This window comes from Vanacampus margaritifer, chromosome 10, assembly GCF_051991255.1.
Source record: "Vanacampus margaritifer isolate UIUO_Vmar chromosome 10, RoL_Vmar_1.0, whole genome shotgun sequence".
NCBI classification, from domain to species: Eukaryota; Metazoa; Chordata; class Actinopteri; order Syngnathiformes; family Syngnathidae; genus Vanacampus; species Vanacampus margaritifer.
The window spans coordinates 17,964,684-17,992,043 of NC_135441.1; the positions used below are offsets into that span (position 1 = coordinate 17,964,684).

The window sequence follows — 27,360 nt, forward strand, 5'->3', positions numbered from 1 at the left end:
TGGTTTCAATTGATCCGATTTTAATCATGGTTTTTGTCCCTTTTGAAGCTACTATACTACTCTGCTTTCTATACTATTAGCTAGCTAGTTTCTTGAAATCAACATCACCATACAGCTCTAGCGCTAACACAACATGAGAATTGTCCAGACAGCCAAATGAAATACCAATCAGTTGCACGATTGTTATGGCAATGAAAGCGATTCTATTCCATATGTTAGAATCTACCATTAGCAGATTCCATTCTTAACATATGGCATCAACCACTTTAGAAAAAAAAAAGAAGCAAAATGAAGTAATATTTTTGCTCTCCTTAAGCTATAGAATACTATGCATGCTTATGATCTTTTTAACAGTAATAATCTACTGTAGCACCAAATATTAAAAATATCCAGCCAAGTTTATTAAAGAAGTAGAAGAGATTCTATTCTCCCTATTGGAAGTCAACCGACCATTAACATGAAAATTAAGATCTTACTTGAAAGAACAAAGGATATGTGGTTGCTTTTAAAATATTAGATTCGAAAAGATTAAGAATATTTGATATTTAAATCAAAATGTTGGTTTACATTACATTTAACAGCAGAACATGTTCACTGACCATGTACATGAATCACAGTGACATATGAGTGCTGACTCGTATGTTTTAGAATATTTACATGCAAATAAGAATATTATCTCACTGTACTACGAGTTGGAGTTGTCAGAATACATCAAACAGGTACTTGTTGATGTGTGTTAAGGCTTTTGATTGGCTAAATAACAGCAGGCCAGTCAGAGTAGATATTTTTTAAACCGTCTCATTACGGTACTTTGGGCTCGAGGCGGGAAACAAACAACCTGTTGCGAGTCAATCTCAAGGCACCTGTAGACAAACCTTTGACATTCGCACCCAAAGTATAGACTAGTCTTCATTCCTGAATGTGGGAGAAGGCCAGAGTGAATATTTTTGGACAGTTGGACGTCTACGTGGGAAAGCAGGGTTAGGAAATCGGCACGGGGGTCAAAATAATTCCCTTCGGCTGTGGTATATTTTTGCAAGGGGGTTACATTTGATTCCACAATTGTCCTTTTGTTACCTGCAGCCTTGCAACAATGTAGGCTTTCTTTTGTTTGCCCCCGGCTTTGCCCCCTCCCTCAAGTCCCATTACGACAATTTCCCCTCCAAAGATTTCCTGCATTTATGTAAACAAAGAGCATTGAAGTGCAGATTCCCACAAAGGAAGCCCCTCAGGAGCCCAGCAAGCCCCCCTGGCCTAGTACAGGTGCAATTACAGTGATAACATCAGAAGGTCAGCATTAGCCGCCGCCGCAGCCCCACAATGGGGAACGTTCGGCCAGTGTTTGAGGATACAGCTACCTTTGAATGTCCTTCATTTCTACCCCCCCACTCCCACTCTCTCTCTCTCCTACTTCTTCCAAGAACACATGTTGATTTATTCCCCTGCTCTTTAGTGTTGTTTATAAATGTGAATTTGTTCCAGTGAGATGGTACTCAAATGAGGGGAAATCACACTACTGTTACTGTGCAGCTGTTGATTGTTCCCCTCCCCCCCCGCCCCCCCCCACCCATCCTACTTTATCGACTGCGTGCCCCCAGCACAAAGCAGATGCTCCGTTTGCATGCCTCCAGCGTTTCCGACATCCATCTTCCTTCCCGGAATTCCTGATTACTGCAGTATTTGTCTGATTGAAGTGAGCGAGCACTTCCCTGTTTGTTCAAGATGCCCTTGAAGGCAGCACGTCCATCCAAAATGTCTGCCCCCCCCGCGGAGTTTCATACAAGCTCTTTATATCAGGATGATTTCAAGTTGAGTGTTTTGCTCAGATCTATTCTAAAGCATATGTTTTTTTTATTTAATTTTTATATATGTCTGGAATAGACAGAAAATAGCCTCATTTAAAAAAAGAGAAAATGAAAAAAGAGGCATGGGAAGGACAGTTAAAAAAAAAAAAAGAAGTCCTTCTAGAAAAAAAGATGGACACCTCCAAGGCAAACATGTGAAGTGAAGGTGACGTGACAGTTAATCAACATCTTTCTGGGTCCTCCCTTGCGCAGTACGTCAACGTTCAAGGACCTGGAGGGGAACAGTCTGAAGGACAGCGGCCACGAGGAGAGCGACCAGACCGACAGTGAACACGACGTCCAGCGAGGACACTATGTTGACACGGCTGTCAATGACATGCTCAACATGACCGTCCCTCCCAATGTTTGCCAGCTGCCAGACCAAGGTAAGACCACATCTGTCTTGTTGTGCTACAACATAATGGCCTGTTCAGTTTAACCCAGATTGGTATAACTTCTGGTCTGGTTCACAGTAAATTCTCTAGAGTAAATATGACTAAATATGTTAAGAGTGGGAACAAAGAGACTCAGATTTAGAGTCATGTTTACACTTAGAAGAGAGTAAAATAAAGAGAAAAAAGTCATTCAAGGGTTGAGGAACAAACTCACAACCTTCAGCTTGGGAGACTGCCACACTACCACCTGAGTTATGCCACTCCTACTGTTTGCTTATCCAAGAGAAGACCAAACACATTATTTTTGGTCTCTTGGAGTTACGAAGATTCTAGCTGACATAAGCGATTTACTAATACACAGCAAGAGCTGCGTGGCTCAGGGAGTAGATCAGCTGTCTCCCAAGGTGGGTCGTGAGTTCGTTCCTCAAACATTGAGTGACTTTTATTTATGCATTTTTGCAATTATTTATCTTACTCTCTTCCAAGTATAAATATTACTCTAAAATGGAGCCAATTTGGTCCCACTTTAAATAGAGTTAAATTTACTCTACAGAATTTACTGTGTAAATTTATTGTGGAAAATCCCTATGGTTATGTATGCAATAAGCCTATACAGTATGTATATATTTAAGTAAAGTTTCCCAAAATATCAATATAACTGAAATGGTAAATTTTCACTTATTTTTGTTTTAATTTTGATGAAAAACAAAAAGTGCTGATCTATCTATTTAGTAAGTTTATCAGTATGTTTCTCTTTTAAAAAAAACAAACAAAAAAATGAAATAAATAAATTGTTTCTGTATTTCTGAAACAAAATTATGAGCAAGTGTCAATATTGTCACGATGTTGCCAATCTTTATAGCAAACACAATTCATGCCTTTATAACCCTTGCAGCAAAATGGTAGTTAGCCCAAGTAAAGGCCTAGCTTGTTGTTTTCGCAAGCCTGTTAGCTGTAGCTTGCTTGTGTGGTCGTCTATCTGTTGTGGGTCAGTTTGTGGAAACTAAACAGGAAGGTTTGTCTTTTTCTAATATTGGATAAAGAAAAGTTATTTGTTGACGTGGATGTCTGTTAGATATTGTTGTAGGAATTCCATCATTGATTCACATAAGTTATTTTGCTACCCTTAAACTACCCTCCCAACTTTTAAGAATTGTAAAAGAAAAAAAAAACTGCATGGAACACTTGTGACGCAACCTCAGGCAACACACATTGATTGACAGCAGCTATGTTTGCGTTTGAAGGCTCGTCGAATCCCCATGAGCTAGCGTGGCAGCAATTAGGCTCACAAAGGTGGACTTTTACATATCTCCACGAGCCCTGATCCATTATTCAGAGGGATCATTTAGCCGCGAGTTAATGCGGATGTTTCATATCTGACTTGAGCGTTTAAAAAGACATCCCGTCGTCTGGCAGGAGTCAGTGTAAGGGGTCGTGTTGGTGCTTAACTGCTGCCACTCACGCTGGAGAAAGCGGATGAAGACGTCTACAGCCCGGCCCAGATGTTGCCGCGCACCTGGGGGCTATTTAAGACTCGCAGGAAAACACTGCAGGTGCGCAAGCGGCCGCTGTGGGGAAAACCTTAAGGGTGACCCGCGTTTCCCTTTTTTAGCTCTGCAAAAAGCGTTTATTAATAGCTGTGTCTTCCCTCACTGGTGTTATTTTAACTTCGACCATAATAAGCACCTCACTTTTCTTCTCCCTCTTGTTCACGTACAAAATCAATTTTTAATGAGCGCGACAGAACAAAAATACCCTTTTATGTCAAGGAATAATAAGGCTTCCTTAAAGTTGATGTAGCTGGGAGCAATTTTGGCTGAAGGTGTTGTGTAAGTGGGGAATAATAACATTAGGAGACACACTTAATGATAGCCATGCAAATGGACTCCAACGCCGCCTCCCTGGCCGCTCGCCCGTCATTTGTAACAACTTGGCCGGGACGCGCGCCTGTCGTCAACGCTACTCTCAGTAGTATTGCATGCTATTCAACAATGAAAGACAGTAAATTTGCTGACTGCATTCATTCTCGACCTACAAATCTAACGTGATCTGATGTAAACATTGGACAGAATGAAGGTTTATGTACAGTACGATGAATGTGTGGCACACTTAAACAGTGTCATTAAGTGAATGCAGTAAGCATTCATACTTATGTTATGCAGATTATTTATTTGATAGGATTATATTCTGCCTGCTTTTTCGGCCCAATTTCAACTTGCTCCAAAAATTCACGGCTCCCAGGGCATAAATGTTCTCATTCCACATACTTATAGTTTTCCCACAATTTAACACACAGTATCACATTTCTCCAGTTCATTTTCAATGGTACAATCATTCAACTTTTCCTAAATCCATTTTGGTTGGTAAAGTGCATTGTCTCGTGACAAGGAGGTTGGGGGTTTGAATCCCACCTCCTACTGTACACTGCAAATCTTATCCATGGTCATTGCATACATGGCCATTCAGCAATGATAGCTTTCAGTATTATACCACAGTTTTCAATGGAAATATGCAGTGTTTCATGATTTTTAACAAATCAGTTTGCTCAGTGGTTAAGCAAATACCTCTTACTAGGGAGAGCATGGTTCGAATCCCGGTTGGAACAGAGTTTACAACACAGCTTTTTATTATTCCATTTTCAATATAATTACGCAGTAGCGATAGCTCAGTAGTTAAGCACATGCCTGCTGAGACTGTGGTTCGTGATGCATATCCCAGTTGTATCAGATTTTAGTCCAGCTTCAATTTTGTGTATTCATCCTTACCAGCTCAGACTGATTGCAGTTTAAGTTCTCTTTTACTAGTTTTATTTTTCATTATTCAACTACAATTAATAATTTGTAATTTTCACATAATTTATCTTTCAACATCCTTCATAAGCATTCCACCTGCATTCAAATAGCATGCATCTTTCAGCATCGGCACGCAATTTCTCCAAAAATTGCACGTCTACTTTGACAGTGTTGTTCGTCCTCTTAAGCAGTTTATTTCAAATCATCAAAAACAACAAAGCTAGTAGTGGAAAACGTAGAAACAGTCATGCCAAGTTTGGCTTCAGTTTGAGTCTGTTTAATTGATAAAAAAAAAAAAAAAAAGGACAGTGTGAAGCAGTTATTTCATGTTGATTGAAGGGAGGGGATTATCAGAAGACAATTCACCAAACGCGCTGGCATGTCTATTGGGAGACGCAGCTGCAGCACAGCACACGACGACAGACAATGCTGAGGATTCATTCTTTCTGTACGCGCTTTTTATTGTCATGTTTTCTTGTGTTGATGAGGGCCCGGGAAGAAAGCAAGCAGGAAGGGAGTGCAGGTTAAACTCCCGGGCTTTAACAGAGCAAATGTTTACCATTCCCAGTGCCATGCAAAGGTGCCGTTTGCCCAGGAGATGAGAGTTGCCTTCACACAAAGGCCCTCCGCAGCACCATAAACATGCAGGCTTTCTTTCATGAGGGAATCCCTTTGTGCTCAGTCAATCCCCCACTGCTCTCCATCACAATGGGCAGTCCTTTTTTTTTTCTCCATTATTGTTCATCACTGCTGTTGCACCCCCCTTTTTGGAAACAGTTTTGGTCTATTCCAGGGGTGTCAAAACTCATTTTTGTGTGCGGGCCACATCATAGTTACATGCAGTCAAAAACGGAATATTGGCAATATTCGTGTCCCGAGGGAACGTGTTTTTGGTTTTTTTTGTACTAGAATATAGTGTAATTGCAGATCCACTACAGTTGGTGGCAGTGGTGTTCTCATTGTCAGAGTGTGTAAGGAGTGTTAGCTACTCCACAGATGTACTAATTTTATTGCAAGTATATATAATACATAATAATATTTTCTTCTTCCCCGGTGGGTGTACCAAAAAATTATTGAGACATATAAAATCTTAAAAACACTTCACTAAACACTGTCCTTTTCTATCTATCTATTTACTATTTGCGCTTCACTTTTGCTTTAACAAACTCAAGATATGTTGTACTTAATCAAACATCAGATTCAGATGAAATCAGTTCAGTTTCATTAATTTTTGACATGCTGTCAGTGTCTCTCGCCAGCTGAGAATCTTAATCGTTTGCTGAATCCCTGCCAAGAATCTTAAGAGGATCTCTTTTTGAAAACCTCACTCTGGCGGATTAGATTATTAAAGTACGTAAATTTCGGAACAAATCGTATTCAATCTCTTAAAAAATCTACAAAGGAAGGGTTATCTTTAACACTGCAATATGAACGGATGATATGGCTCAAACTGTAACCTTTGATCGAGGGACGTATCAAATAAATTCTTTATTTTTCCAGTGAAATTGGAGGGATTTGCTTGGATGGAGCTTAAGCGGTACCAAGCCATTACTGTCATGATAGAAGCCAGCTAACAGACAGCTAAATCTTTTTTTTAATTTTTTTTTGTGGTCTTCTTGTTTTGATTGTCAGCTCTCTCACGTAATTCCTGGCGGATGTGGATGAGCCGCTGTGTTTTTAGGGATTAACATTTATGTTTTGTCAAATTTCTCCATGTAGGAGTAAAGTGGGGAGTGCGTCGTTTGTTGGATTTTGTGGTTTTGAGGTTATTTCAAGTTCATTAGAGTGGAGGAATTAAATAAAAAAAAATCAGTCCTTGTGGCTTTTTTACACACCGAGGAAAGCGAGACTGTTCAATTAGCTCGAGCAAGGAACAGGCCTCTTTTATTTTTGACATATTCCTCGCCCGCCTTCCCCCTCACCTCTGGAGAATTTCTCTCATCTATATGCCGGTTCCCTGTGGGGGTGTGCCTGAAGCCCGGAGCCCAGGAATGGAAGTTCCCTCCCTGGGCCACAGATTCCTCCATATTCCCATCTTCCATCAGCGAGATCCACTGGGTCTCACTGCTCCTAATTGAATCTAGCGTCTCCCCACTTCCTCTCTCATTGCAAACGTCTTTTCCTGCCTTCCCTTAAACTTTGTGCCACTCAAGCACTTCCCTTTCCCTGTTGAATTTGAAGAAGAAGAAGAAGAAGAGAAAAAAAAGTAAAAGCACCTCATATGTTTCTGCTGCAAAACTTGCCCTAAATTCAACACGGGAACATTTCTAGTTTGCAGTTCTGTGATCTCCTAAGGAAAATGCTGACAGGTGTCAGAGTGTGCGAGGCGGCGGGGCCGTGCTGACAGCAGGGGGAGGAAGAGCAAGAGAGGGAGGAGGAGCAGGCAGACAGAGATGGAGAGATGAGCAGACGGTATAGTAAGCAGTCTTAGTGAGGGAGAATAGAAAAAAAAGAAGAAACAATTTATATGACAGGTAAGAGTGATTTTTTTTTTCGCGATGAATAAAACTTCGACAACATTGAATCAAGTGTGTCAACAACAAAACATGCATGATGGTATTTTTATGATCACATCCACAATCCAAACTCCATACAGGGAGCATCCATTTTGATTTGCTTAATCTAATGTGGGAGCCATGGAGGTAAAATGGCCGACAGTGACAAAGAGCAGTGGGGAGGTGAAATACAAGTTAAGGAAGATGAAGTGCGCCACGGAGCGCGAGTCCGACTTGAGGGAAATATGAAGGGGAATAAATTGGAATTTCAAGCTGTGTCCATCTGTGCTCCAGTCTTCTCCATCGTAGGAAAAAGCGTAGAAGAATAATTAGTGGAATTAAGCTGAGCATACATGATTCTAGAAGTGTCGTTTTTTAAATTCCACACTGCATGATTTAATCGTCGAGAAGACAAAAAGTGCTGATGAGCATGTGTCGGTGCTGTTCCCCTTAAGTCCTGCGGAGGGCAGGATTCATCATTTCCATCTGTTGTCAACCTTTAAAGAGAAATCGAGAATACATGATGATGATAATGCTAAAAACAATGTTAGCAGCAAAGCAACATGCTTCACGTATCATTTAAACAGTTGTGTGACAGACCCAACAATTATTCAAAAATAATCAATTGATTACTTGGAAGTTGCCTACCAATCTAAGACCACTACTACTTGTCAGTGGGTCCCCCACCCTCTAATTATTCGTAATTTGTTGAATCTGTCATAAAAAAAATTCTCCATATCCATAATGTTTGGGCCTTGTTTCTCATGTCTACTTCTACAATGTTTGTTGGTGAGTCCGCACAGTGTTAGTTAGTTAGCTAGCCATTAGCTATGATGCATAGCTAGCCAGCTAGCTTTATAGCTAGATAGATGTTTTTGTACAGCATTGCAAGAAACTCTAAATAGTAACATTAGCTCATGTTAATGCTAAGAGCATTAGCTGAGGTGTCTGAGCTTATCTACCTGTGTAAATAGTGTACTCCAACTCGTTATAAAAAGAAAAGCTGACTGGCGCTTATTTTACCCAGTGGAAAAGCGGCTGCCATCACTCTCTTTGTTTTTACAAATCTGAATATGTTAAGCGAGCGTGTACACTGCTTTCATGTTTAAAAATAGCCACGGTCTCTTGGTAGTGTTTGTTTGCTGTACTTGCATAAGTAAATCAACAATTTCTTTAAAAAAAAAATCCTTCCCTCCCCCACCCTTCCTTTTCCTGTTAGTTCTTTACTTAATTCCAAGTGGGAATAAGTCAATTGATGTGAGGACGGATTTAAACAAACTTGTTATGTTTTGATGCTGCGTTAAGTTTTACAAGCGCCTTTTGTGGCTGGGGGTTTGCGCACGCGGACAAACCGAGACAAGACTGTAGATTATCTCTCGGCCACAGAATGTCGAAACACGGTGGGAGCATCACCTGATTCAAGCAAAGCTTCCCTGAATACAGCCCATGTGTTTTAATCAGCTCAAGAAGAAACTGCTTATCTCCGAGCACTTGTCATGGAAATCGGATTGAACATATCAGAGTGAGAAAAGGGAATAGTTCATTATTTTCTAGGGCTCACAATGAGTCTGATGTATCTTATAGAGGGCCCTGTGCTGACAGCTCATTTTCCGCACAATCCTGGTATTCAGCTCGCTGTGCCGACGAGTGTGAGGAGCGAGCGAGAGAGAGAGAGAGAGAGAGAGGGAAAATAGGCTACCGGACCTCCATTGCTTATTCATGATGCTGTGGCATGCTAGGTGTGTTAATAATCCACCCAGAAAGAGTGAATCACACATGTTTGTCGAACACCTCGTCAAACCGGGCCCCGGCGGACGGCAGGTGGGGAAACGAGGCTTGATCGGGGGATGGGAGGCGGATTAAAACAGGTAACGAGCTGGAGTTTGATGGGCAGAAGTGGTTTGAATTAGGAGCTGGGAGCGGGATGTTAAAGCGGCCTTTGCGCAAACACCGCCTGGAGTGTCGGAGAGTCTTTTTTTTAAAGGTTCATCACAGAAAGATGAAGAGCTAGAGGAATGGTTAGGGATTGGGAGATGCAGCATTTTGAGAGCAATATTAGAATGTGGCAAATTAATCACCTTTTGTGGGCCTGTACATGCCTGAAAACTCACCAACTTTTGTGTGTCCTGGTGAAAATGTTTCATTTTCTAAAAAGCACCCTCTGGAAATGTAGGGTGGAAAAAGCCTCAAGAACCAGTATGACCAAGCAATCTGTACCAATTTAGGGTGGGCTATCATAAGACGAAAAAGGACCCGTGCCAAATTCGAAAAGAAAGTGCAGTGTTTAGTAATCAGGTAAAGTTTAGGACTCACACAAACATAGAAGGGATAAATTAGCAATGCTACATTACAAAGCTGAACATACAGTGGAACCTCGGAGTTTGAACGTCTCGGAACTCATACAAATCGGACTTCAACCAAAAAATCGGAGTAAAAAAATGCCTCTGAGTTTGACCTCGGTCTCGGAGTTTAAACACCCAAACAAAGCAAGCAAAGCTGAACGTACTTTGAACGGGTAGCCGAGTGAAGCCGAGCAATGCCGAATTATGCAAAAAACATAAATATAAATTAAAATAGGAATTTTCTGTTTTTGGAGCTTGGGAACAAATTAATTGCATTTAAATTATTTTCTATGGAAAAAAAAATGTTTCGGAGGTTGAACAATTCGGACTTTGAACACTTCCCAGGAACGAATTATGCTCAAACTCCGAGGTACCACTGTAAATCAAATTCATCAACAAAACCATGAATGTTCAATTAAACATATTATCGCTCTCTTTGGGGTTGATGTGAAGTTCTTGGACCTTGACTTGCGGTCTGGAAACAGATTAAACCCCGAAGTTAAAAGATGGACGCATAAATTGTCCAGTCTTACTTAAGCCTGTATCCCACTAAGTGTTATTGATGGTAGCGGAAATGCGCTCCCGTCAGGGTTTGTCGGACGTTTGCCTAGAGTTTTAATGTTGTTGTTTTTTGTTGCAACAAGAAAAAACATTAAGACTGTTTAGAGAACCATTAAAACTGTTTAGAGAACTTCAGGAAATGTTAAGAGAACTTACGACCTTGAGCAAACCCTGACGTTAAATCAATATTCGCTTCCGTCACAAACATTACCCCCTTAGTGGGCTTAAAGTAAATAAATACCCACATAAATAAATAATAACATGATTTTAAAGAGGAAGTCAACCCAAAAACTTTCTTTACAATATGTTGTATGTGTTCCAATAGCCTAAATACAATATTCTGATTAATACTGTGTTTGCGGAATTTCAATTGAGCTGCAAAATCTATCCATTTTTATCTATGTAAGGGGGCAGCCATTTTGCCATTTGCTGTCGACTTAAAATTACATCACACAACGACTAATCACGGCTCATCTGTTTTCTGAGTTTGGGCGTGTAAGGGCAAGCTCAGCCATGATTGGTCAATACCTTAGCTGCTTATTTATTTTTCTACAAACACAATATTAATCAGAATATTGTGTTTAGAGTAGTGCGAGCGCACAGATTTTTTGGGGTAGACTTTCCCTTTTAAAGCTATGTTTTGATCAAATTGCTCCATATTGTTATTCAATGGACCCTAGCAAGTCAAAACTTATTTATAATTTCCCCATCTTCGAGATACACACAGTTACCCTCCCCATCCCCGTGCAAAGCGCCTTGTGCACACCCAGTATGATTACATTAGCCCGGGTCATTGCGGGAGCAGAGCAATGTTCACCACTTCTGGGTGGTGATTTGCATGATCTGCGTGATGCACATTCAGCATAAGGAGAGGTTAAGATGGCGGGCTGTGCCACGGTGCTCTTATTTACCTGCTTCCATCTGAACACGCAAACACACACTGGTCACGAGGCGCTATAAGCGCATTATTTGTCTTTCTGACACTCTGGTGGGCCCAAGCGCCGGACATGTGATTCATTTAAGCCAATTTTTGGAGGGGGAATAACATTCCCAACAACGCTGCACACAATCAAATGTGAAATGTCGTAGATGAGACACGAAGGTGAGCTCTGTTGGGGAATTGTCTCTTGGACTGATAAGTCGCTGTCATTCATCATTTCAGCCGTGCTATTTGTTTGCACGCCACTAAAGTTGTTAAGACTTGATGTCCCCAACCACGAGGTTGCGGACTCTGGTCGGACATTTGGCCACACCGACTGAACAGGAAGTTCTGTATTGAGCGTCAGAATCTATAATCAAAATGCTTGTCACACAATATGGTTGTTAAAACATAAGTCAACATCCTCTTTTGAGAGCTTCTTCAGAAAGGGATTTATTTATTTTTTTAATGGAAATGGGTGGTGAAAAGTCTTGGCCAGATTTGGTTTGATTATTAAGATAGGAGAAAAAAAAAACATTAACAAAATGCGGACACTCATGAACATTGCAGATCTTTGGAAATCCAAGCAGCTTGTGGTTGATCAAACTGTTTGTCACGTTAAATTTACTACAAAGAGTGTCACAAAAGAGAGAAAAGAAGACAGAGATTATTTACATTTTGAATTAGACACACAGTGATTATAATTAAAATACAAATTTGTCGCTTCAGGTGGCTCTCATGCATCAAATTCTATATATTATGTAGGGATGGATGAGTATCAATACCAGGTATCGGCCTTATTTCAAGGTATTGGTACTCGCAAGGTCGCCCTTTCATGATCACGAACTAAAAATGAGAAATTAAAGGAAATTTCATGCAATTTAAGGGAAAATGCTATTTTGGGATATACAGGTCTTTCTTTAAATCAGCGGTGTCAAACATAGGGCATGCGGGCCAGATAAGGCCCACAGAGGGGTTTAATACGGCCCGTGAAATTATTTTGTAAAGTTTAAAAAAAAAAAAAAAAAAAGAGTCATGTCTGCCCGATTGATCAGACAGCCAAAATCAAAACATTTATATTCAGAATTTCACAAGCAATCCTCAGATGAGCAATGCAACACAAACTAAAGTTACTGTTTGTTGAAAAAAATTAACTAAAAACATAGACCAACCTACTGTAAATCAAACAAACGAACTGAATACGACACACATTCAACTACTGGTAACACAAACACATATGCCATGGATTAACGTCCTATAACTTCATTAACTTTTTTATGAATCCCAATATGGCAACAAAAAAATAATTTAAAAAGATAAAAAGCACTGAATACCTTGCTCCCATTTCCTACGTGAAGCTGGACTTTCTGCAATGATGGCAACTAAAACAAAATTACTTAGTAGACCTGACATAAATAACACTACTGGTCATTGTTTTGCATTTGGGACCCCACTAATTACAACTACATTCAGCATAATCATGAGTTATATTTTTAATCATTTGTTTATGTGCTGAAATTTGCTTCATGAAACTGGTCCATGGCGCCAAAAAAGGTTGGGGACCGCTCTCGCCCCAAACGCCTCCCCACGGACAGAAAATAGCAGTTAGCTTCACTCCGGAGCCAACGCTGAGCTGTAAACAGAGTCACAATGGACTCGTGGCATCATTGTTACTGGCCGAGTAAACAAGCTGATATGAAGGCGTGCACATATACGCATGGACCAGAGGAGACCCGCGAGTGGGCAGGATAGCCGCCAAGAGACTGCCAAGCCCGGCTTGTATTACAGGGATCCCAGGATATGAGACACCGACCGGGTGGTCCGCGCTCCCTCTAGGCAGCTGGCCAGCAGCCCAGCCGGCTATAATCAGCTCCATTACCTGTAGCACTGACTCACATTTAGGAGCTCTCATAGTAGTCGTGAAGCAGAGATAAAGCGGACAGTATTAACATACGAGAAGCCGGTGCACATGCAGTTTCACTCTTCACAAGCACAGGAAAGGCATGCGTTTTACCGCCTAAGAATATAAATTCAACTCTCGGTTGTAATCAGTGGGTATAATCAGCCGCGGACAAGTACATTGTAGCTTGTACTTTTCTGTCCAGAATACAAAGAGACACTTATCACTGCAGCTGGGGCGATGCGGGAGGGAGGGGAGGGTCCTTAAGGCATTTTTAACCCCTCTCACTTCCTTTCCTTTTTCTGTGGGAAAATGCTACACCTCTATCCTCATTAATCCATTGGAGTTTTTTTTTCCCATCTTATCTGTCCATCACGCATAGCTTGACTTGAACAAGGAGTGGCAAACAGTTTCCACTGCACAGTAAAGGCCTCGATTTGAAAAATGTTATCCGAGAGGAGACATAGGGCAGCACTGCAGCAATGTTGACATTATGTGGAGTCTAAGCGCTGTGGATGGGGTGATGCAACACTTGAGTGATTCTTTATCATACCATCCACATTCACGGTTTGGTGAAATGAAATACACACATATCCAAAACAATGCCAATCATACTCATAATCAAGCATGTAGAAGTCAAAGTAGCAATATTTTTGCTGAACCTAATTAACGAGATAAGGCCATTTATTTGCTTTTTTTTTTACTATTTAGTATTCTACTTCTATCACACGCACTGATTGCTAGCTAACAGCAATCAGAGTAATCAATTGTCACAGACAGCCGACGCCATTTTGCATTCTGCGACCAATCAAAAAGTGCAATGGCAGAAAAATCTCTTAATTCTTCACAATTTTAAACACTGCTTTTAACTTCCAACTTAACTTAACTTTGCTCCTGCTTGTGCTATATTATGACTGTGTTGAGCAAAGTTCTGGTTATGTGTGCATTTTATTTAATAAAATTATGCCTGTGGATGCTATGATAAACAATGACTTCTAGGTCATGTTGTGTGCTTGCTGTGGTGTGAAAGCAACGATTCAAATGAACGACTGTAAGAATCAAATGTTCTTTACTAAAGACCGATTCTTTGCACTCAGGTCAATATACAGTTGATTTAAATAGTAAAACTAGGTGTGGAGGTGGCCAGAGAACAGTAGCTCCGCCTCTGGCTAAGACCCAGCAAAAGGCTTAGATGACAACAAATCAGCTCGACCGTTGATCGACGAACAGTTTACGTCACTTTAATTGCATCGACGCATTATTGTACATCGTCGGACCATTGAAATAGTTCCTTGTAGATGCTGCTACTACCTTAATAGTGATAGAATAGAGATGCAAATGTGTGCTCTTTCTTCGAAGTGTGTCAAAGTCGCAACATTGAAGTCATAATTACAGCAAATATTTGTATAAAAAAAATAATCTAGATCAAACGAATAATTCCTTGCACGCCGCAAAGCTCAAAAAGTCTGTACTCGAGGACCTCTGTAATTTGTTCCCTTCACATTTATTCAGTAATCATTTTAATTGCAACTTGAGCAACCTAATTTTCTCAGGTCATGAAAAGGCAGACCCCGGCAGACATAAACGGGAGGTTAAAGTCAAGCCATACGACGCACGTCTATCATCTTTCATTCAGCAATCAGCGTTGCTGCTCTCTCGCTGTCCCCCATGTGACCTTGGCCAGCCGTGCTCTAATTCGACATTCGGTCTCAGCAGCAGGCGGCTCGGCGCGTGACTCCAGATATCAACTATTGATGAGGCTGGACCTTTTTTTCTTGGTCAAGGCTACGTCAAGAGACCTTGGATGTTCACTCCAGCTGCAGACAGACTCAGAATTGTGCCGCTTCTCTTGTCATAGATGAGAAATTGGAGTTGGCTCTGAAAAGTATGTATGAAAAAGCCTTGAAACTTTACAGAAATAAGCATTAAATCTTAAAATCGCCAAAATGTAACATTTTAATGCCTACTTCAAATGTCATATTTTCAACACATTGTTTAATAATAATAATTATAATTTTAAAAAACTAAGGATGGTAAATTTCTTCAAAATTTGAATTTCCAAGCTTTGTTGTTGAAGTTGGGAAATTACAAATGTGGTTCATTTTATTGTGGATTATCATGACTAGGAATGGGCAAGTATCACTACCAGGTATCAGCATCAGCATTATTTCAAGGTATCGGTACTTGCGACAGTGGCCGATAGCAGTATCAGCCAATCAAAAGTGCTCGTGGTATCAGTACTTGGTTTTGTTGACTACTCAAGTTGAGTACTCATACTGGTATCAGTCTGAAAGAAAAACAGTATCGAATATCTCTAATTATGACTATTTCCCTGATTGTTGAATAAACATCACATTCATTCAAGTTTGCATTTATGGTCTTCACAGAACAATCAACCACTAATATAATAAAGGGGGAAAAGTATAGGGACAATATCAGTGCAATTACTTTTTTGAAATGCCATGACATAATTTTCCTGCACCTTCCTGCCCAAAAAAATCCCAAATCTGTTTTGAACAAACCAGACATTTTGTTTGATTTAGTTTCAGTCGTTAAAGTGTTTTTATTGTTGTTGGTGTTGCAGCATGCAAACGATCCACATCTGAAGTGCGGCGTGCATGCCTGTAACACTGCCTGGATGATTACTACCAGTAGTCACTCTGAAGTGTGTTGTGCTGTATGCTAGTTTCCGCTTGTTTTTCGCCCACTTGAGCGTGAAAAAAGGTCAGCGGCTGAGCGCGACGCGTGGATGTGTTTTCTGCATCGTGGCCAGCGGTGCTGCATAAGCAAATTAAGTGAATTAATCAACATTAACAACATTATTCACAAAGAGCCATTTGTACAAAAAAGGGATATTTCCTTCAGGCAAATCTTTATGGGCATTAGCATAATTATCGTATTCATGTAAAATCAGGCAGATCAGTTGCTGGTTATTTACAGTCTTGGGCTTTAGAGTATAGAGAGGGGGGGGGGGGGTCGGAAAAAAAAAAGTGCACAGTAGTGGCTTTATTGTCCTCTCTTTCATATAACTAAGCTGGGGACTCAATCGATGGTGGCCAAATTTGACTTTTCAAAGCCCCTCTGTCCCCTGCCTCTTAAAGGGAAGGATAAAAGGTAATGGGAGAGGTCGGCTGTTAAGTTTAATGGCAGACAGGAAAGTCTCAGAGGGGCTCTATTTAATGATGTGCCTCTTCTCATGCCGCGCTCGTTAAAAACAAGGCCAAAATGCATGAAGAGGACAGGCCTGCAGCTCTGCACCCCCCCCCCCAACCCCCTACCCTGTCTAGTGGGCTTTTGTATGTTGTATGCACCTACTCGGCTGACATTAGCATCAGGAAATAAATAAAGCAGGCTTGACCTCTTCATTCCTCAACATAGGTTCAGCCACATTGTATTTAGTAGTCCACGCAAAACCTCTTGTGGGGCTTTGCCGGGGGGGGGATGGGTCGCTCGGCCGCCGTCTTCCGAGACAAGGAAGCGGAGAAGCGGATGGCGGGAATTGGATCTTTGACACCTGCCACTTCCACTCTGCTGCACCTTGCTTCTTGCCCACCCATCACCCATCGCCACGCATAAGGACGTTTGCGTGTCACAGCTCAGCATGTTATCATGAGTGGGCGCACACAGGGAAATCCAATTACGTCCACTGTGTCAGACCCCTGCCATCGTCCTTATGTATGTAACTCAAATTACAAAAGATGTGCCTATTAATTCCCCCGTCTCCCACCGGCCGCTACCCCCCTTCGCTCTCGTGCACATGTGCAGAGCTTTTTGCGGACTTGGACACTGTAGAGTGCAGCACTGGATGGCAGGTGGTAATGCTAAGGCTATTGATTCGGACTCATATTAAGTGGTATCGTGGAGCGGCTCTCGCTATGGTGAATAATGTGGAGCCAAAAAGACATCAGCACAGCCGTTGGTGTTTGACAGGCAGAATGGTGAAGAACAGCCTTTTTCATCAAGAAGTGTTACACATTGTAACTGAAAAACTGTCTGCACTCAGTGTTGGATAATGTACAGTATACCCTTGTAACTCATTCAAACCAAAAAATGTGTAAATACGTTTTTAAATACTTTGTGCTTCACTCCCAACAACGTATTTAGATGTTTTTTATGGGGGGGGGGGGGGTATGCAAGAGTATACAGAAGGCTTTGATACAGCTTCTGACATGAAGAGGTGGCTTAAAGCAACGGTAGTTATTACAAAAAAAAAAAAAAGTCCTGGCATCACATTTTGTTTGTCTTTAGTCTTTAGCCAATTGTTTGGGCCATCTGTATGTCAATCACACAATTATCATAGCAATTCATATGAGAAACCAATTTAACTGTTAAATTCCTTCATATTTACTTTCACCCTGACGTTAGCATTCTTATTCTTATCCACATCTAATCACTAGTAGGCGTGTTTTCATTAAACTGGAACTAGAACTATTTCCTGATTCTGTGTCTAAAGAATCATGGGAAATGAAGTCCTACTAGCCTAATGCTGCAGTCGACAGTTATACCCAACGCAAGCTGAGCTATTCTGGTGACATATTTCCAATGTTTCAATGTGGGACTGGTGCGAGCTCGGTAAACGACACAGCTAACTCTCAATAGCCGAGCAAAAAAGGTTGAGGGCATTGTTTAGCACTGCTTAATCAACCAACTAACCAAGATAGCATTTAGCATTAGCGAAAGCAATAATGCAACCACCGGTCACAAAATTGACAAGGGATTAAGATTTGCTATGACTAGTTGCTGGTGAGAATTGAGACGGTGCCCAAACATGCACTGCCTGCATCACATTCCTTGAGAAAACAGCACAAGTGTCGGTTCTGAGCCATGATGTCTAACCCTGTGAACCACTCCGTCATTGTGTGCCTTTCTACACACCAAGCTCAAGCTGCCCCTCATACTTCCTACTGCCACTCATTGTATTACAATGTCCTACTTCCAGAGGTTGTTAAAATTACCTCGAAGAGACTTTTCAAGGGAAGGGGAAGGGGGAGGAAAGAAAAGGCGGAAGGTAGAGGGGGGATATAAGAGTGCGGGTACCTCACCGGGGCTCGGTGACAAGATAAAATGGAATATTAAACACATAGGCCTGGCTGACACAAAGTGAATGTGACTGAATGAGAAGGCACATTGTATTAATTATGTAAGACTGCTTTTTTGAGGCGGAAGCAGAGCGAGAGGGGGAGAGAGAGAGAAAGAGGGTTTGAATATTTGCTGTGCTGTCATAGTGTGAAGTCCAGACACATTTAGTGGCACCGAGGTTTTGTGTTTGTCTGTTCCACCTGGAAAAATAAACCAGAACTACTAAGCGATGAAATAATAAAAAAGAAAGAAAATAGACATGGTGCTTGTTTGATTGTATTATATTACAACAAACATGCATTACTAAAGCCACGCAGACGCCAATAAAAGGTATTCAAAAGACCATTTAGGATTAGAACAGTTTCTTTTCAAAGTGACATTACCAACGTCTCAAACGCATTTTACAGGTCAAAGTTATCTGAATGTGAAACATTTTCACAGGTGATTTAGCCCATTTACCCACCCCCCTTTGGTTTTCATCTCCATCTCAACGCTGACTACTGAAATTCTGCCTCTACCCCTCCTTTATGGTTCCCCTCAGACTCAGGGGTTTAGGAGCAAATTAGTTTGTGAGCTCGGTCAGGCTTAAACACTGAATCGCCGCTTTCATTTTGGTTATATTTAAAGATGTCCTCTGCTAAAAGCTGTGCTGAGTTAAAATGAGTCAATCACATATGTGCGGGGCGGGCGGACCGTTCTGCTGTCATGGTGGGGTTAGCAGGTGCACAGCTGGGATGCCAGGCACCCGCTGTGTGGAGTTTTGGGGAGGGCGTTATATTCTCGACATGGACCAGGAGAGCGGGAACACAGGTCAACTGCAAAGCTTACCTTTAGGAGGGCAATTTGGAAAAGCTGACAACTGGCAAGGGTGACATTTGTGTTGCTACAGTAGCGAACACCACACTGCATATTGCATTGCAAAAGCTTGAAAATAATTATAGTCTATAGAAAGCTTTTACCGTCAACCTTGATGGATTTGATGGATCTTTTGTGCACTTGTACTTAAAAAGCACAGAAACCGTTTATATTCAAACCGTTTTTTTTCTTGTTTTTTTCTCAACCTTAAGAAGGAGTTTTCATCTAAATGGGTCTTTAAGGCCAATAACACAGCAGGGCTGATAACAGAAATTGTAGGTTGAAGCCAGATAGAAACTTTATGCATTTTTTCGTACTGCCAAGATTGTGATAAAGAGAACAAAAAATCGTACTTTTTAAATTATTCCACCTTGAATGGTGTTTCATTCCATTGTCAATTATACTGTACATTTTAGTGAATCCACCAACTTATTCTCGATTTCCTTTTCAGCATGTTTAATAGTGGTTAGCAGGTCTGCCTCACAGTTGTAAGGTTGCAGGTTCAACTATGGACTACAGCTTTCCTGTTTGGAGTTCGCATGCTCTCCCCTCTTCGTAGTTGTTAGTGGTTTTTATGTGTGCTATAGCTATAGCTGGAGACCAGTCCAAGATGTACCACTCATCACACCTCATTGCGCACCATTCATAACCTAAGGACTCCCTATACTGAATTAAATTATTTTTCTTTTCTTCTTTTTATCTTCTTTTACTTGGCACAATTGGACAACTTTTTAAGACAAATGAACAGTGAAGGATGTAAGTGTTGTATTTTTTTAAACTCATTCATACCCAAAATCGTACAAATACGTTTAATACTTCATCCTGCACTCCCAAAAACATGTTTATACGTTTGTTATAGTTTTTTTTTTGTGTGATAGAGCATACAGAAGGCTTTGATACAGCTTCTGACATGAAGAGGTCGCTTAAAGCAATGGTAGTTACAAGAAAACGGCCAGCAGGTGGCAGCAGAGTATAAGAGATCAGCAAGGGCCATGTTGCAACAAGCTTTTTTCCCCAGTGTTTTTAACAGGTTTGTGAATAATAATGAAACTCTTAATATTTCTTTTGTTAGGTTCTATGTTTTTATAACAATAGAACAGAATATTCTGTGGAAAACAGCCAGGAGCGAAGGGGGTCACCTCTGTGAAAATGGCTGGGAGTGAATGAGTTCAGGATAATTAACATCTTATTTTTGAAAATTCCAATACCTACATGACATACACCATTCTTATTAGCTGCACCTTGTTTAGTATTACACTACCAAGCCAAACAAAGAATAAAAGCTATTGGTCTAAGCTCCAGATGGTCTTCACTAGGTAGAATAATGTGGAAGAATCCTGTCATTGCCTGGACATTAGAAAGCGGCCGCCCACATATCATTGCAAAAACCGTCTCATTTGTACCTAACATAGCAGTTCAATAGCCAATAGTCCTGCCTTTGAACCTAACAATGATATAATGATTTATTAACAGCAAGTCCATTGTTGGGTGTTTGTTCGACCCACCCGTCGCTGTTACACAGCTGTTAAACAGCTGCTGTTTGTACCAATTTAGACGCAAGTGCATTGTTTGTTAACACTGGTTGGGTAATTCATTCCTCACATCAAAACCTGCTGGCTCGGGAACATCAGCGGCCAAGGTCAAAACCTGGAGTACGTTTTCCCCCGCTTCCTTTTTAAATAATCGAGCAAGTGTGGCTATAGAATGGCATGTATATACTAGAATTAAGTTGAAGTGACATCTTTTAATAGCCGTGGGGAGGGCACAGCCACGCGTGAGGCAAGTTGACAAGCTGTCAGACATTCTGCCGCGTGATGGATTCAACGTTGAATCCGTTCTTCATAAATTGACTGGTGCTAACGTGCAAATCGCAAAGCGCGTGAACCTCTGGCTTTGCCGCACGTATCAAGGAGCTAACAAGACCGCCCAGTGATTCCAATTTCTTTCACAATTAATATTTGACTGCCAGACTTGAAGTAATTCTCGGCATAAATGAGAAGAATTTTGGATGAGGGATAGATTTAATTACAGAAATGTATGTCAAGACCGCAGCGCCGATGAGATGAAAGGGGAGGACAGGAGGAGGAGACGTATAAAGGATGGGCTATGGCGGGGGAGCAGCAAGGGATGAATCGAGGGGGTATTTTGGTGGTGGGTTAAACTTCATATGAAAGAAGCAGATGCTGCGGGAAGAAGGAGAGGACTCGATGCTGTGCGGAGAGTGATGGCTTGCCCGGCGCAGTAAGGGTGCCCCTCTACTGTTTGTAAAAACAAGACCATCACACTCCATCTTGCCGCTCCCGCTGGAGCCGAGCCTGCGGGCTGATTTATGGCGCACACACTGAATTGGCTCGCTGGGATGACAGCAAGGCTCGGACTCTCTCGGGTGAGTGGTGGATGAGGCTGTTTGTCCGAGACTAAGCTGGCCGGAGCACCCGTTCCACTGCTGTGGTTAGGACTGACGAGATGACTACACGTGAGAGCATGTACTGGACTTCCAAAAACTGGTTAACACTCTCTCCTGACTCTGCTACTGGTGCCATTTCTCCCCCTGAATTGCTCTCCCATATGATTTTTCTATCCGCTTCTGTGGCAACAGCTTCATCAAGGTCCTGTAGTAACAATTTGGATTTAATCAATCTTTGCCGTGTGGCTGCCAGAACGGAAAATTAATACGGAGTGCAATTACAAAACAGCCATTTCACTGTCAAAGATACAATGCGGCTCCGTGATGAGAGCAGCTAGTGGATGCTGTCGAGCAGCAAATTTTACCCCTTTCATGGAGACATGGCAGCCGACACTCGCAACAACCACGGGCGCCGTAAGACATGCTCTTTGAAAAGATTTAGGGATTCTACACAGTTTCAAATAACAAGACAACAGGGTGAAGTCAGTCCCGGTGTATTCACTGATTTGGGAGGGAAATGTGTTTGAAATTGCAACCTGTCGGATGAAAACATCAGATACTGAATACAAGCCTGATTAAGTACTTTTATGTGAGTTATGAAATGCGCCTTTCTGAAACTTTTTAAGGCATGCATCACTTCCACATCCACGACAGAGATGGTGCACCTCTCACCGCCCCCTAGATATATTGCAAATGAAACAATAAAACACTTACTGTAGCTTCAGAAATTTAATCACTAGCAATATCCAAGTTTTCTGTGTGTATTGGATAATATCCCTGGTTGTACCAGACCACCATTACACTTTTAATGTGCAGTACCACAGTTTGTATCTGTAAGAATCTTAAGAGATGTGACATGGATCGATTTGTCCTTTGACTTTAACTACTGTAGCCACCTTGAGTTTGGTGCAATTTGAGTTGAAGTATTAGATCATTCCTGAGTCTAAGTAGGAAATCGACACCGGCAAAAGAGATTACAGCCGTATGTAATTGAGCATCAACTTAAAAGTGTTGGACATCTTGTGTCAGCAAAGACTCAAATCTAATGGAAACAATCAACACTGAGAGTTTAAGGGCTGTGGTTTGGTTTGGTTTTTGAGTGCTCAGGAGAAAATGGTTAACCTCAGTGATCGTATGTTTGGGATCAAAATCAAACTTGCCGTAGCATAGACTTTGGGGGTGGCTCAGGTGGTAGTTTCCCAATCCCCAGGTTGTGGGTTCGATCATCAACTCTTGTGACCATGTCGAAGTATCCTTGAGCCCCAGTTGCTCCTGATGTTGCGTCATCCGTATGTAAACTGAGGAGACCGTGTTAAAGTGCTGTGAGTACCTGAGGTAGAAAAGCGCCATACTAGTGAAAAAACATTTACTAGAGACGGGCGCTTCCATCTCTCTGTCGACCCCGTCGTTGACGGATGCCCACATTTTGCGCGAATGCTTTATGACGCAAAGCCTGGAAAAAATACACGGACTGAGCACCAAGTGACGCACAGACGGTCTTTCCCAGTCCGTGTGTTTTTTCGAGGCTTCGGGTCATAAAGCATTGGCCCAGAATGTGGGCACTCACCGAAAATGTGGCCGATGGGGCCTTCGCAGACACGGAAGTTCCCACCTCTGCCCTTTACCATAGACAAATATTCAATCATTTAGAATTTCAGAAGGTAAGATAAAAATAGCAGCCAAACAGAAGTCTCTATCAATGTGGCCAAATCGTCCGCATTACCATCACGTCCTGTTTCAAGAAAGCCTGGCCGGCCGCCGAGACCACCGTCCATGATGAGGTTGTTTGTCAAAAAGTACTATTTAAATGCAGCCGATTTGCCATTACCTGTTGACAGAGTAGCTTTTTTTGTTCTCTCTGTCAAATGATTGTCTTTTCAAACACTCCGATAGATTTGTCGAAGCAGTTTGATGTGATAGAGTTTAATTTCAAAGGTCCGTGACGGCGGAAGAGAAAAGTGGCTTATCAAAGCAAAGTGCCGCTTCATTCTAGCCGCACGTAGAACATATCAAGGTGTAAATTGCTCTTAATTATTCCCTTTCATAGCGCCAACATCAAGTGGCATCAACGTGTCTGCCTGTCAGTTGCGGAGCAGGTATTTTCATATGACAAGCACAATGCGGACACTCGCCGCACTGACAACAAAAGTGTCAGTGCAAAGTGGGGAATACAAAAAGATAGTTTAGAGCCCAAAGTGGCAGCCATTCTGCCCGTAAAGTGATTTATCACACCACAGCGCTGTTTCAGGGTTCTCTTAGGGGTTCATCAAGCTGTGATAGCAGACTGCCTAAAGTGTGTCATCCTGCATCACCCACTTGCCTTGTGGATCCTTTTTAAAATAAAGTTTTGGTTTCTCAACTCGACCTTCAGAAATGACCACCCGTTTCTTTGGCATATTTCTAAGGATGACATCACGGCTTAAGATCTTCCAGTGTGTTTGCCAAAGTTGATGCGAAATAACTTGCCAAAACTCTGGGAGTTTCTTTGACGAGCTCCTCCTGACAGTGAACGCATCCCCTCCCTGTTCCCGTCAGGGGGGATTTTTTAGTCTTTCGCTGATTTGGTTTTTCTTTGCCCCCTCTTCTCTCCATTAACCACACACAAACATCACCTCCAGCTGTATGACAAGAGGGGATCATTATGTGCGGCGCATGAGGCGACGGCAAATTTAGCGATGAGCTTGTCGGAGCTGAGGGATTCCTCAAATCTCTATGCCAGGAAGTTAAGACGTCTTCATCAGACGGTGGGAGGCTCAGAATTTAATGAGCATGGTGACAAACTATGAGGAGGAAATGGTCTGGAATGTTCGGGTTATACTCTTTTAAGAGACCGTAAATAGTTATGCTAGGCCAGAACTAAGATTACAATTGGCATTGAGGTATTTCTTAGTGTGTCACTGACACGGCGTAGTCTGACTTTGGTGCAAACAGCATGAGATGAGTTCCTTCTCAGTGATGGTGTGACTGTGAGTGCGAATGGCCTTCTGTCTCAACGTTCCCCGTGACTGACTAACGACCAGTTCAGTGTAAAATCTGCCTTTCACCCCGAACAAACTGTGATAGGCTAAATGTTTCGAGGTTTGATGCTTTACTTTAAATAAAGCAGTGTCCAACTACTGGCCATTAGACAACAGACACTCTCCTCCCCTCAGAGATCCCTGTGAGGTTAATACAGTTCCAAGATTCTGTTCTGTGGCCTACCAAAAGGGATCTTGAAGCTGATTTGCCAGCTTAATTCTCAAAAATCGTAGCACAACGGCCTTCACCGTCTTTGCATCTGCACTTAGTTGGCTTTCGAAGTTGAGCGCGGCTCTATGAATCCTGAAATTCATCTCTGACAAGCACATTTTTGGGGGAGAATAGGAGAAAATTGTGCTTTGTCAGAGGTCACTTTTTTTAATTAAAATTCTGCCTCTTCAAATTTGTCACGGCTCTTTTAGGGCAACATCTGCGTTTTATGAAGCTCCATGCAGAGGCAGGATGTGCGAGTGTTAATGGCACTTGGCTTTCACAACAATGCCATTTACAGCCCCGGTTGCTCTCCCATAGAACCCGAAGGGAGCGAGGGTTAAAAAAAAAAAAAAAGAACATTCACTGGAAATGCATGCGCTGCTAAGTAGGGAGCATACAACTTGTGTGTTTCCCTTTGTGCCCCAAAGGCTTTTCATGCTTTTGAAATTGCTTCAGGCTATAGAAAAAAGACGAAATAGTCGGCGGAAGCGGTATTAATTACCAAGAAGCTTGCAAATCTTTTATCAGTTGAGAGATTTACTTTGTCAACCGTGTCACAGGAGACTTTTCTAAAGACATTTTGTATAATTAAAGAGACCTAGAAAAGAACGAATCAGGTGATGTCAATGTCAGAGGGTTAGGAAAAGACTCAACAAATATTCCCAATACACGATTCTAACAACTTTGACTTTTGCAGATGACACTCTAATTTGGTGGTCAGCATGTCATTTCTCATTCATGCCACCCACCACCTACTTTTTGTATGAGATCAAAAACGCAGTAAACAGTGGATGGTAGTCGAGATGCCCTTCCGCTGTAGCAGTAACATCTAAAATGGCCTTAGCCATTGGAGTATATTCAGGATTCCAGGTCATGCTGAACCCAAGACACGATCAAGAAAGAATCTTGCAGACGATAAAAGACAACTACCTAGTTCATGCCGTACCAACAAAGTCCAAACATCCTAACAAAATTTTACATTGCCAGGGCTTAATCTACTTTTATTCCCCACTACAATTTGTTTTACTCTTCCTATTAACTCCAGTCTTATAGGTGACTGGTTTCACCCATTGACAAAATTGCAAGACCTCCCTCCAAGCAACCTTTTTGAGTCAGGTAGCCAATTAAAGACAATGCGTGATCAAGGTTTTAGGAATCAACCGCTATTGTAGCTCAGGTAACACTGGAGAGACTTTTGACTGTGATTACATTTTTATCTTCTGATTGGATCCCTCATCTTGAAACAACATTCCCAGCTTCGTGCCCTTAGTCTGCTTGATTGGCACCAGTGCCGCAGCTCCAATCAGTATCCATGCAAATGTAAGAGTGCATGTTGTGAAAAATAGATTTAATTTTCTCATTCAGGAATGATTTTTTTTTTTTTAGGTTTAGGTGAAAATGGCATCATACTTTTTTGGGGGGTAAAATGTTATGTGCTGCATGCATTGCTGACAAAGATGACACTGATGGTCACTTGAGATTTGCTTTGTTGGTGGGTGGTTTTACAGTAGAGTGACCACACATCCCAGTTTAATCTTCGTCTGATTTCGCCAGACCCATTGTTTTGTCCCGTTTTTGCTCAGGTCCTGTCCCGGCGTACAGGTTTTTATTTGAGTCCAGTCAGTGAGCCGATTGTTTAGGACATGTGTATATCAATCACACCCCGTCGTCATAGCGATTCATACAGCTAATCTAATGACATCTAATCGCTAACAGGTGTGTTTTCATCATTCTGCAACTCAGATTACTTCCTGCTTTCATGTCTAAGAATCATGGGAATTGTAGTCTTGCTAGCTAAATGCTGCAGTTGCCTATTTCTAATGTTACAATAAGGGACCGGGGCGGGAGGTAAATGGCCCAGTCAGGTTCCAATAATGGATAATGGTGAGCGCATTGGCTTGTTTAGCAAGTCAGCCCAGATAACATTTAGCATTAGTTAAACCAATAACACAACACTGATTACCAGATTTACTAGCGATTAAGTTTGTTATAAGTAGTTTTCAAATTGCAGTGTTCCGGTTTTTAATTCTGCAAATCTTTCCATTAACTCTTTGACTGCCAAAAACGTTAAATAACGTTTAGTAAAATCCTATGGAGGAGTGCCAAAAACGTTAAAAGACGTTTGTTTCAAAACAGAGGTGAAACTAGCCATTTTCTATTGTGGATTACTGAAAAACAGAATAAGGTAGAAACAAACTTTTTTTTCTGATGAAAGATGAGAGTCCAATCTTTTTTTGGTAGTATGTGTGTTTCCATAGTCCAAACACATAATTTTCTATGGACCTTGAAAGATCAGTCAAAATGCTTAAAATCGGCTCGCACCCACGGCATCCCTTTTCTCAAAACGTCTGGCAGTCAAAGAGTTAATATAGGATTTGCTTGCAAATTCCCACATTGTCAGTTTGATTGGAACGTAACGTAAGAGGGAGGTCTCTTGCAAACTGTCCCAGCCACATCTCCAATCTTCAACTATCGATCCCTAGAGCCTCCGCTGAGGTGCAAGGAACGACGGAAGAAAAACAGATCATTAATGATTTTAA

At 41.6% G+C, this 27,360-nt stretch overlaps 1 protein-coding gene and 1 long non-coding RNA gene across 3 annotated transcripts in view; one reads left to right on the forward strand and one right to left on the reverse strand.

Annotated features, from left to right (window-relative positions):
• The window catches only part of pcdh19 (protocadherin 19), a 70,748-nt gene that overhangs the window by 39,197 nt on the left and 4,191 nt on the right, over positions 1–27,360 (forward strand). For both annotated transcript variants that reach the window (XM_077578056.1, XM_077578057.1), the window contains exon 4: positions 2,058–2,230. In XM_077578056.1, the coding sequence (XP_077434182.1) occupies positions 2,058–2,230 (173 nt within the window). The remainder of the gene's footprint in view (positions 1–2,057; positions 2,231–27,360) is intronic.
• On the reverse strand, positions 7,579–8,623 carry LOC144059506 (uncharacterized). Its single transcript, XR_013295673.1, has 2 exons — positions 8,489–8,623; positions 7,579–8,023 (listed from the first exon to the last, which is right to left on the reverse strand). It is a non-coding gene; the product is annotated as an uncharacterized LOC144059506 (long non-coding RNA).